The sequence below is a fragment of the Castor canadensis genome, chromosome 11 (genome assembly GCF_047511655.1).
Source record: "Castor canadensis chromosome 11, mCasCan1.hap1v2, whole genome shotgun sequence".
Taxonomy (NCBI): Eukaryota; Metazoa; Chordata; class Mammalia; order Rodentia; family Castoridae; genus Castor; species Castor canadensis.
This window is the reverse complement of record NC_133396.1, coordinates 21,196,503-21,208,408: the sequence shown is the minus strand read 5'-3', so window position 1 is coordinate 21,208,408 and position 11,906 is coordinate 21,196,503. Positions and strand designations below refer to the sequence as shown.

The 11,906-nt window shown below is 43.8% G+C and overlaps 1 protein-coding gene across 1 annotated transcript; it reads left to right on the top strand.

Annotated features, from left to right (window-relative positions):
* Positions 1-2,230: 2,230 nt before the first annotated feature.
* Aarsd1 (alanyl-tRNA synthetase domain containing 1) lies at positions 2,231-11,693 on the top strand. Its single transcript, XM_020165195.2, has 12 exons — positions 2,231-2,322; positions 2,463-2,594; positions 4,521-4,680; positions 5,915-5,972; positions 6,603-6,759; positions 6,854-6,970; positions 7,162-7,292; positions 8,185-8,251; positions 8,443-8,534; positions 9,014-9,068; positions 10,150-10,244; positions 11,488-11,693. Exons 1-12 carry the CDS (start codon positions 2,248-2,250, stop codon positions 11,621-11,623), a joined length of 1,275 nt encoding a protein of 424 aa, XP_020020784.2. The 5' UTR covers positions 2,231-2,247; the 3' UTR covers positions 11,624-11,693.
* The last annotated feature ends 213 nt before the right edge of the window (positions 11,694-11,906 follow it).

The window sequence follows — 11,906 nt, the reverse complement described above, 5'->3', positions numbered from 1 at the left end:
TATTTTAAAATGTAGTTCTTTTCATATTTGTGCCAGAATTATCTGTAGCATAAATTTCTAAAAGTAGACTTGCTAGGTGAAAAATACATTTAAATATTTTGATAGCTGTTGCCAAGTTGCTTTTTCTTTTCCTTCCTTTCTTTCCCTTCCTTCCTTCATTTTTTCTTTCCCTTCCTTCCTTTTTTCCTTTTCCTTCCCTTTTCCTCTTCTTTCCTTCCTCTCTTTTTTCTTTCCCTTCCTTCCTTGCTTTTAGTCTTTTCTTTTTTTTTTCTTTTTTTTTATTGTTTTATTATTCATATGTGCATACAAGGCTTGGGTCATTTCTCCCCCCTGCCCTCACCCCCCTCCCTCTCCCCCCCACCCCCTCAATACCCAGCAGAAACTATTTTGCCCTTATCTCTAATTTTGTTGAAGAGAGAGTATAGGCAATAATAGGAAGGAACAAGTGTTCGTGCTTGAGATAAGGATAGCTATACAGGGAGTTGACTCACATTAATTTCCTGTACCTGTGTGTTGCCTTCTAGGTTAATTCTTTTTGATCTAACCTTTTTTCTAGATCCTGGTCCCCTTTTCCTATTGGCCTCAGTTGCTTTTAAGGTATCTGCTTTAGTTTCTCTGCGTTAAGGGCAACAAATGTTAGCTAATTTTTTAGGTGTCTTACCTATCCTCACCCCTCCCTTGTGTGCTCTCGCTTTTATCATGTGCTCATAGTCCAATCCCCTTGCTTTTAGTCTTTTCCTTCCTTTTTTTTCTTTCTTTTCTCCCCTCCTCCCTGCCTCCCTTTCATTACTTTCTTCTGTGCTGTTCTGGGGAACCAACCCAAGGCAAGTACTCCACTGCTGAGCTACACCTCTAGCCCCAAGTTGCTCTAAGAAACCGCACCAAATCACACCTACCATAAGAACGTTCCATTCTCCAAAATCTTTTCATGCTTGGCAAGATATAAATATGTACTTAGTTTAATTTGAATTTTTACATTATGAGACTACACAGTGTTTATTTTTTTATTAGCAATTCATGTTTTTGTTAGCATGCTTTGTTCATGTCTTTTAATCATTTTATTACTACTCCTTAAACTTTCAAAAAACTGGACAATTTAAAACTAAATTACTGTTATTCTTTACTATTTACTAAATATTTTATATAGTCATTACATTTTTGTTAGTTTTTTGAGACAGAGTTTGATTATATAGCCCTGGCTCCCCTTGATCTCATGATCCTCCTGCGTGGGCCTCCCAGGTGCTGGGATTATTTATATAGGCTACCATGCCTGGCTCATTAAAATTTTTTGAACCTCATATCTTCCTTATAAAATACGTAGACCTTTTATTCAGAGGTGATGAAACAAGTGACAATAAATGGCAGAACTGGGACCTAAACTTGAATTTGTATAGTATTCTTACCCACAATTCTGGAAAGCAAAATGTTATGAAAACCAAGACTTGAAAGAAAATCAACACCTGAACTCATTTAGCAATAAAATTTAATCGAAAACGAGAGGCTGTTCTATTTAGCGTACTTATCTTGCAGCGTAAACATTAATGTACTGGATCACAAGATGCTGCCCAAGTCCCACGGGAGGTGTTTCCTAACACATGGGGTCTATTTTGTATTATTTGTCAAAAATCTAAATTCTGAAACTTCTGCAAACCGTATTTAGTCGATCTGAAAGCAGAGAGTTCATTTTAAAAACTTTTAATCTAACACCTTAAGCCACTGATTGGGGTTTGTTAACCACTTTATCTGCGCTGTCCAATTCGGTAGCACACTATGGGCACAGAGTGCTGGAAATGTGTGGGTAGTGGGAACTGCGATGGGCTAAATTACGAAAATTTTGTACGAGGAAAAGAAAAGCAAAACATCTTAGTAATTTTTGACTACCTGTTACACGATGGAATAATATTCTGGATGTCTTGATTTAAAGAAAACACAACGTACTACGCCATTTCCATCGCATCCAAGCCTGTAGCACGCCCACCTTTCCGCATCAGAGACCCCGAGGCCTCAATTCCGGGGCCGCGTTCGGGCTGCGCGTTCTGTTCTATTTTCTGGTCTTCTTTCAGTCTTAAAAGAGTTGTGAAACAACCAAATCCATCCGTCCGTCCGCCCGCCCGCAGTTCGTGTATTTGAACGAATGTGACCCAACCATACCCCTTTCTCGCTTCCGCGCAGACACGCGCCCGTAACGAACTTTGTCCCTTGCAGCGGTCCGTCTGCCCCCAGCCTCTTCCGCGCGCACGTGCGAGCATGCGCATATCGCGCTCCGGGTCGCGGGAGGCTGCGATGGCGTTCAGGTGTCAGCGAGACAGCTACGCCCGGGAGGTGCGGCCAGTGGCCAGGGGCCCGATGGAGCCGGGTAGTCGGGGCAGCCGGGGGGGGGGGGGGCGTCTCAAGGAGAGCGGTAAGGGTAGACCTCAGCCTCGGCCTGCGGAACGATTCACCTGTCACCCCTCTCTGTCTAGTTCACTACCTCCGTGGTCTCCTGCCGTCCCGCCGAGCTGCAGACCGACGGGAGCCACGGCAAGAAAGAAGTGCTGAGCGGTTTCCAAGTGGTGCTGGAAGACACGCTTCTTTTCCCTGAGGGCGGGGGACAGGTACCCGGCCCATCCCTCAGCCCGATCCCCTTCCAGGAACCCCCAAATCCCGTCTTGGTGCTTAGGCGGCAATTATTCTGCTCCTTCTTTCTCAGTTGCAGTGATTTCAGATGGATGTTAATCCAGTGCTTTGTAACACATACTTGTCTACCTATGACACATGCTAGTATTAGCCCACGCTCTTAAGATGGAAAGGTGAACAAAAGAATGCCTTTACATACACAGAATGTTTATTGGAGGCAATCCTGTATTCCAGATATAAGCAACAGTAATATAAATAAAAATAACGCCGAGTCAAGAGAAGGAGTGATGGAATGAGCTCCTAGGTAGGGGTCAGGTTAGTTCAGCATAGACCTACAACAGACAGAATATCAGTGCAAAGGCCCTGAGGAGAGAATTAGCATTGACTTTTTGACGGAGACTAAAAAAAGATGCCCCTGAGGGGATTCACGTGAGGTAGATAGGTTACAGTAGCCCAACAGAGCAATCTTTTCAATGCTGCGATAGGGTACAGAGTTTGAACACAATCATTATTGTGAACATGGAAGAGGTCAGTAATGCCAAAGGTGGGCATTGTGGGAGAGGTTTTGCTTGAAGGAGTATGGCATAAACGAGAGCAGTGAAGCCTGAAAGAATCTGCTAAGTCTCCTTAACCATAAATAGTCCACTATGCAACTTGAGGCACATGTTGAAGACAGGCTAGAAATGACATTGGAAGGTAATTGGGGGCCAGTTCAGAGGGTCTTGAAAGATGGGTTAAAGTCTGTAGACTTCCCTCGGGGAAGTGGTGAGCCATGGAGGCTCTTAGACAAAGAAGTGACATGAGAGAACATACTCAGTAAACTCAGAGTGAGAAATTCGAGTTTCATATTAGTGTCATCATTATTACAGTGATTTTCTCCATAGGTTTTGTGACCTGCTGAAGGAAAATCTCTGATCTCAGGTATCCATAGAAGGTCTTATTTTAGACATACTTTTAAATTTTTAAAAATTAGTTTGTTTTTTTGCAGTGCTGGGGCCTTGCACATAGTTGGCAAGCACTGTACCACTGAGCTATATCCTCAGCCCTTGGTTTTTTTGAGACAGGGTTTTAACATGTAGCCCAGGCTGGCCTCAAACTTGTAATCCTCCTGCCTCCACCTCCTGAGTCCTGGGATTACAGGTGTGTGCTCTCATGCCCACCATCACTTCTTGCAGGAGGTCTTCCTTGATTCTCCAAGACTGTTAGGTCTATTTCCTTTGAGTTTCTCTAGCACATTATATACTTTTTAATATAATGACAAGTTATAGATTGTATTGCAATTGACTTGTTTTTCTGTTTGTGTTCTGTGTTCTCTAGTTCTAGGAGGAACCACATCTTATTTATGTTGTATTCTTGGGTTGGCATGGTATCTTGTAAGCATTTGGCACTTGGTACTTTTCTAAATGAATGAATATTGTTGAATCTATTCTAGGAGCAATGCAGAAGATGGAGTGGTGTGGGAGGCTGGAAAATTCAAATTATTTTACAGGCTATTAATAATAGTAATCTTTTTTTGGCAGTCTGACATTTGAACTCAGGGCCTCGCACTTGCTAGGGTAGGCACTCTATCACTTGAGCCACACCTGCAGCCCCAAAGATAAGAATCTTAACTAAGATGACAACAATGAGGACTAAGATTCTTTGGGTTTTACTAAGCTCTTCATTTATAATTTCTGTTTTGATTCTGTTATTCTGTTCCTGAAGAACAAAATACATAGGCATTCTGAGTGAAGAGGAATCTTGCCATAGAACAAGGTGGACCCATCTTACTTGGCATTGCCTCTTCCTCCTCCCTTAGGGAGTTCAGATTCTGGGTCTGTCTCCCATAGACTTTTCTTAGAGGGTCTTTGTATATAGAAGGTAGGATGAGCTCTGCCTCACTGTTGATTACTTCTTTCCACCAGCCTGATGACCGAGGTACAATCAATGACATTTCTGTGTTGAGAGTTACCCGCCAGGGGGCCCAGGCTGATCATTTCATACAGACACCTCTGGCCCCTGGGAGCCAGGTCCAGGTCCGGGTGGACTGGGAGCGGAGGTTTGACCACATGCAGCAGCATTCAGGTAAGTGGGGAGGATAGGGACATATAGGATGTTCAGTTGCTATATATGTGAGAATGCTATGATGATTGATAGAGGGTTTAGATTCTCTAGGAATTAACCTTTTGGCATAGTACTGTGAATCAGCTTTGATTCAGGCATGATATGATAAAAACAACATGAGTAGTTAAAAATATTAGAATAACTGCTGGTATTAAGTATTTCAGATTTCCCAATTGATATATCCTGGATGTCTCACAGGGTTTTTAAATTCAAAATGTCCAAAATGAAATGAAAAAGCCTCTCCCCCCACCTGGTCTTCTATAAACACCCTGTGTGTTTAGTGCCAGGCATTAGCATCTACTCAGTTGCTCAAATTGACGAATTCATTCCAGATGCCTGGGTCCTGTTGGTTTGTTTTCTAAATATCTTTCCACTTCCTTCCATTCTCACTGCAGTCATGCTAGTCTCAGCTCTCAGTCTGTCCACCGGACTTCTGTAATAGTTTCCTGACTGGTTGTCCCACATTAAGCCTTGCTTCCCTTTAGCTTGTTTTCCCACACAACAATCAGAATAATCTTTCTCTTTTCTTTTTTTTGGTGGGACTTTGGTTTGAACTCAACTTTGTGCTTACAAAGTAAGTGCTCTACCACTTGAGCCATACCTCCAGTCCATTTTGCTCTGGTTATTTTGGAGATGAAGTTTTGCAAACTATTTGCCTGGGCTGGCCTTGAACTGTGATCTTCCTGCTCTCAGCCTCCCAGTAACTAGGATTACAGGTGTACAGGTGTGAGCCACTGGTGCCTGGCTTTTTTTTTTTTCTGTCATGCTGGGGATCAAACAGGACCTCAAAAATGCTACAGAACAATCATTTAATTTTTTTTGGTGGTACTGGGGTTTGAACTCACGCTCAGTCACCAAAACACTCTTTTAAAATAGAAAATCAGTATGGTGGCATGTACCTGTAATCCCAGCTACTTGGGAGGTAGAGGCGGGAGCCTTGTGAGCTCCAGGCCAGCCAGGGAAATTAGTGAGATCATATATCAAAACCAGAACCAAAACAAAACAAAACAATGGCTGCAGGCATAACTCAAGTGGTAGAGCTCTTGTCTAGTAAACATAGGCCCTGTATTCAATCTCCAGAACTGCAAAATGCCAAGCCAAACCAAACAAATAAGGGGAATTTCTTAAGTTAGCTCATTATGAGAGTATGTGGCTGGACTTGTCACTTTTCTCCTGTTTCTCGTTCTTTGCTTAGGGCAACATCTCATCACAGCAGTTGCTGACCATCTGTTTGGGCTGAAGACAACCTCATGGTGAGCAGGAGGCACAGGGTGTGACACTTCTCTCACTACCAGCTTTGTTCCCAAAAATGGGTTGAAAGTAGGAGGATAAAAGAAAGGGCCATGTTCAAAATTGGCTCTTTTCTTCTTGTAGACTGGGTGGTGGTGTGGCCTCTTGTTTTTCAGGGAAAATACAAGGATGAGAGAAAAGATATCTTCCTTTGCTTGGGAAAGAACATAAAATTTGGAATCCAGAGACCTACAGGGTTGAATCCTGTCTCCACCATACCGACTCACTGGCTACATGACTTGGATCATGTTCCTGATACCCTTCACCTGTCAGATGGGAATGACAATCCCTACTTATTGGGATTTTTTTTTAAGTGGGATTTTTTTTGTGAGAATTATCCATATAACCATTATTTTTTGTTTGTTTGATCTTCCTGCCTCAGTCTCCTGAGTGCTGGGATTATAGGATGCACCACCATGCTTGGCTATATGAATTTTTTTTTTTTCAGTGCTGGGGATCAAACTCTGGGCCTTTTGTGTGCCAAGCAATCCCTCTACCAAGCTACATTCCCAACCCCTGTATAAACATTCTTTATAAACTTTCTTATTGTTGCCATAATTAGCATGCTGTGATCCCTCACCTTTTCATGGCAGGGAATTAGGGAGACTCCGGAGTGTGATTGAGCTAGACAGCCCTTCTATGACTGCAGAGCAAGTAGATGCCATTGAGCAGAACGTCAATGAGAAAATCAGAGATCGATTGCCTGTGAGTGTTCGAGAACTGAGCCTGGATGATCCTGAGGTGGAGCAGGTGAGTGGACAGCTGGAGAGTGGCTTTTGCAGAATGTCTCTCCAACGCTCCTTATCAAAATTCAGACAGCCCTTCTTTGTCCCCTCTATTCCAGGTGAGGGGCCGGGGTTTGCCAGATGATCATGCTGGGCCCATTCGAGTTGTTACCATTGAGGGCGTGGATTCCAACATGTGCTGTGGTACCCATGTGAACAATCTCAGTGACCTTCAGGTAGGTGGGGAGAGGGTATGGGGAGCAGGGGATCATGACAGGACTCGAGTGATAGAGGAAGACAATTGAGGAGTCCCAGTGAAATCTCTCCTTTGTTGCTTCAGGGCTGGGGAGGAGTTCTAGGTGTCTCCTGCCCTCAGGAACAAGGATGACTGTGGTTTGTGCATGTGTGTGTTACCTCCTTCATGTAGGTCATTAAGATTCTGGGCACTGAGAAGGGGAAAAAGAACAAAACCAACCTGATATTTCTGGCTGGAAACCGGGTGCTGAAGTGGATGGACAGAAGTCATGGAACTGAAAGAGCACTGACCACTCTGCTTAAGTAAGCTCCTTCAGTTGCTCTCTGTTCCTTAGGGCCTGGACACCTGGGCTTAGCTTTCCCACCTGTAAGCTATTACCTCTGGAGGGCAAGAAGCAATCATAAATAATCAAAGTGCTTTGGACAGCAAGTCAGACCCACAAAATGGTTTATTCCTTTGTATCCTTTCTCCCAACTGCCTAAGGGCCTCCTCACAATGTCCCCAGGTCCTTGTCTCAAGGAAGGCACTTAACAAGGAGATCATTGATTTGATTTATTTTGATTTATGCCCCTAACACTGTAAGCATGTGGGCAGATAGACTGGTTTCCACTGATTTTTTTTTTTTTTTTTTTTTTTTTGTGGTACTAGGGCCTGAACTGAGGGCCTTCACCTTGAGCCACTCCACCAGCCCTATTTTTGTGATGGGGTTTTTCGAGATAGGGTCTCAAGAACTATTTGCCCAGAGCTGCTTCAAACTGAGATCCTCCTGATCTCTGCCTCCTGAGTAGCTAGGATTACAGCCATGAGCCACTGGCACCAGCTTTTTTTTTTTAAAAAAACTTTTTGGTGGTGGTGGTGGTTCTGGGGTTTGAACTCAGGGCCTCATGCTTGCTAGGCCTGTATTCTAGTACTTGAGCCACACCTCCAGCCCTTTTTTGATGTTGGGTATTTTTGAGATAGGATCTTGCAAACTATTTGCCCAGGCTGGTTTTGAATCTCAATCTTTCCAATCTCTGCCTCCTGAGTAGCTAAGGATTACAAGTGTGAGCCACTGGCACTTGGCTGAGGTTTGTTTTTGTTTTTTTTTTTTTGGTGGCACTGGGGGGTTTTGAACTCAGGGGTTTCTGTTTGCAAAGCGAGCACTCTACTACTTGAGCCATACCTTCAGCCTCTCCACTGACTTTTGTCTTGCAGGTGTGGAGCAGAGGATCATGTGGAAGCAGTGAAAAAGCTCCAGAACTCCACCAAGCTCCTGCAGAAGGTAATTTACTCCATGGAATGTGGAGAGGGCCTGGGCTCTACCTATAATAGACTTCTCCAGATTCAGCCCTCAGATTGGGTCAGATGTGTGGTTTATTGAAGGGGGTCATGTGGGGAAGGATGAAGTGGAGGGAAGGTGGTGCATTCTGTTATTGTTTCTACCTGCTTACTCAGTTATCACATCCATTTTAGAACAATCTGAATCTGCTCAGAGACCTAGCTGTGCACATTGCCAACAGCCTCAGGAATAGCCCAGACTGGGGAGGTGTGATTGTACTACACAGGTGAGAAATTAGGAGCTGGAAACATGGCAGGGGGGTCACGTTGGGTTCATAGACTCTCTCCTGTGTGCAGTATAGTGGGAGGTGGGTTGCTAAGTGGTGTCCTAGAGACCCTAAAAAATGTGTTAACTGATGCATTTCCTGGGTTTGATATTAACATCTTCTCTGTAACCTTGTAACTTTCATTAGCATCTTCCCCTTGCCTCCTACACCGTCTAACAGACCTCCTCTTATCCTGGTGAATTCTATTGAAAGGAGACAGAAACAAACCTTCATTTATTTATAAACTGCAGAGGCTGACAGGACATCTTGCTGGCCTTCAGCCAGCACCCTCTCTTTGCTAAGGGGTCTGGGACTATGTGCCCAACAGGAAGCAGCAAGGCCTGCCAGTCATCAGCCTGTCTCAGTGGAGGAGCCAGGCCTCCTGCAGTTTCACAGCTACCACTTCAACCTGGGTCTCATATCTTTGTCCTTTGTCATAGGAAGGAGGGTGATTCTGAGTTCATGAATATTATTGCCAATGAGATTGGGTCAGAGGTAAGAGGAGCATGAGATTCTCTATGCCTGGGAAGAGACCATGGGAAATATAAATGAGGGGCATAAGTTTAGCTGAAGTCTTTCTACATTAACACATGAAGACTGGGGAATAGAAATTCATTCAGCTGAGAGGGCGATAGGAATAAAAGAGAATGAGAGAGAGGGTGAATTCAACTATGATATATTGTAAGAACTTTTGTAAATGTCATGGTGTACTCTCACTACAACAATAATATGATAATAAAAAAATAAGTAAATTAGAAAAAAAAGAAATTCATTCAGCACTATTTTCTTAGCACTAGTGATGAGCCAAGCTGTTTTTTAGGTATTGAGCTGAATCTGTGCTATTGATCATTCTGAGGGTGTGACATTTTTTAACTTTCAGCTCCTTTTATCGGAGCTTTAGTTCCTCAAATCCACCTAGATTTATGTGTGATGAAGACCCAATATTAGAAATACATGAGTTGGGCCAGGTGTGGTGGTACCATCTGTAATCACAGCACTCTGAGACAAGAGAACAGCCTGTTCTCCAATCCTGATCTCTGCCTCCTGAGTAGTTAGGATTACAGGCATGAGCCACTGACAGTAGGCTGAATGCCTTTCTTTTCATATTCTTCTGTGTAGACAATACTGATTCTCAAGGAGCTCATGTTTAGTCTGGGAGTCAAAAGTATGTCCATTGGTATTTGTAATTTGAAGTGAAAATGCTAGAAGTATTACCTGAAAGGTTGGAGACACTACAAGGAGGGGCTTGAACACTGCCCACAGGTCATCAGGCACAAAAGGAAGAGCGGAGGCAGAGGGAAGCATGGTGTTTTAGGCAGTGGCAGCACAGTACTTGGTCGAGGAAGGTTGGAATGGGTGATGGGAGTCAGACCATGGTCAGCGTTTTAACCTGAGTTCTTAGAGTTATGTTCAAAAAGTTTCACGGCATCAGGAGACCAAAGTGGAGGGGCTGAGTCATCAGACATCGGCAGTGTTACTGGTGGCTTATGGGAAATTCTGCTCTTGAGTCTGAGGAGAGAGCAAGCTTTGGAGGAATTGATTCCACATGTGCTCACCTCCTTGTCTTACCTCCTAGGAGAACCTCTTGTTCTTAACTGTGGGAGATGAGAAAGGTGCTGGGCTCTTCTTACTGGCAGGGCCAGCTGAAGCTGTGGAGACCCTGGGGCCAAGGTAATGCTACCTAGACTCTTGTGCAGCCTAGCACCAATTAAAAGGACCAACGTACCTGCAGTCTCCTTGATTCACGTCACAGGCATGTGAGGTGGGCTGAGCTAAGATGTTACCACCACCAGCATCCCAGTTTCACAGATGAGAGGCCTTACATCGTGTACTTGATGGCTCACAGTTAAAGTGGCAGAATGAGACTTGAACTCGGGGCTTTTGGCTCCAAATCTCATAGATTTAGATTTATAAGTGATACATGAATACAGGTGCTGGATTATCAATTGGCAAATGAAGCAGGTTCTCCCTCTTTTTTAGTGATACTGAGTTTTGAACTCAGGGCCTCATGCTTGCTAGGCAGGTGCTCTATTACCTGAGCCACTCCTCTAGCCCCAGTGAAGCAGGTTCTTAAGGCCTCAGCAAAGCAAAGGCACAAGCATTTTTTGGAAAAGAATTTGGATTTTGAGACTAAATCAAAAAAGATATTGGATATGTCTGTTATGGAAAAATTAGAACTTTGTTGGACTTCTTTACCCTTGTTATTACTACTTTTTTTTTTTTTCTTTGCAGTACTGGGCCTTGAACTCAAGTGCATTTGTTAGGCAGGCTCTCTACCACTTGAGCCATACGTCCAACTCATGTTTTCTTATTTTAAATTAGAGCTGGAGGTATATGACTCATATTCTTTCTGGCATTTAGGGATTTTTGGAGTCCTCACTGGCTCTGTGGAATATGTGTTCATTGGAAACACTGAAGGAAAGGAAGTATTTATAGCAGAGATTATTTATTTTTTTTAAAGAAACTTTCTTTTTAATTTTTTTTGGCAGGACTGGGGTTTGAACTCTGGGCTTCAAGCACTCTACTGCTTGAGCCACATCCCCAGCCCCTTGTAGCAGAGATTCTTCTTCTTTTTTTTTTTTTTTTTTTGGTACTGTGGTTTGAACTCAGGGCCTACACCCCAAGCCACTCCACCAGCCCTTTTTTGTGATGGTTTTTTTCAAGATGGGGTCTCTCAAACTGTTTGCCTAGGGTTGGCTTCAAACCACAATCCTCCTGATCTCTGCCTCCTGAGTAGAATTAGAGTTATAAGGGTGAGCCACCGGTGCCCGGATTCTGCAAGTATTTTTAAGAAAAGTCACCTGCTCATCCTTTCCTTTTTCCAGGCCCCAGAAAAGACACAGTGCTTCCCTCTCTTGGTTTTCTGTGGCTTTTCCCTTAAGTCCATCTCCCTGACTGTATTTCTGTTCCCCAGGGTGGCTGAGGTATTGGAAGGCAAAGGAGCAGGAAAGAGAGGCCGCTTCCAGGGTAAGGCCACCAAGATGAGCCGGCGGGCAGAGGTGCAGGCACTTCTGCAGGACTACATCAGCACGCAGAGTGCTGAGGAGTGAGGCTCAGGGTGCCTGCTGTTCTGGCCACTGAAGGAGCCTCTTGGACAATAAAATAGTGTGATTCAAAATAGTTGTGTTACCACTTATATTTCTATGACTGACTTGTACAGAACATTCCAATGTGCTTGTGTGATTAGCATCTGTTTGTGATGAACACTTCATATTTGGCCCTTGTTAGGCCTATCCTATGTGAGTGGACATTATGTTGGAGCAGTATATGGCCCAGCCCAGCTGGCCCTTTTGTTCATGGAGAAATTTAGTTGTCCATAAAGTGTGCAAGTCA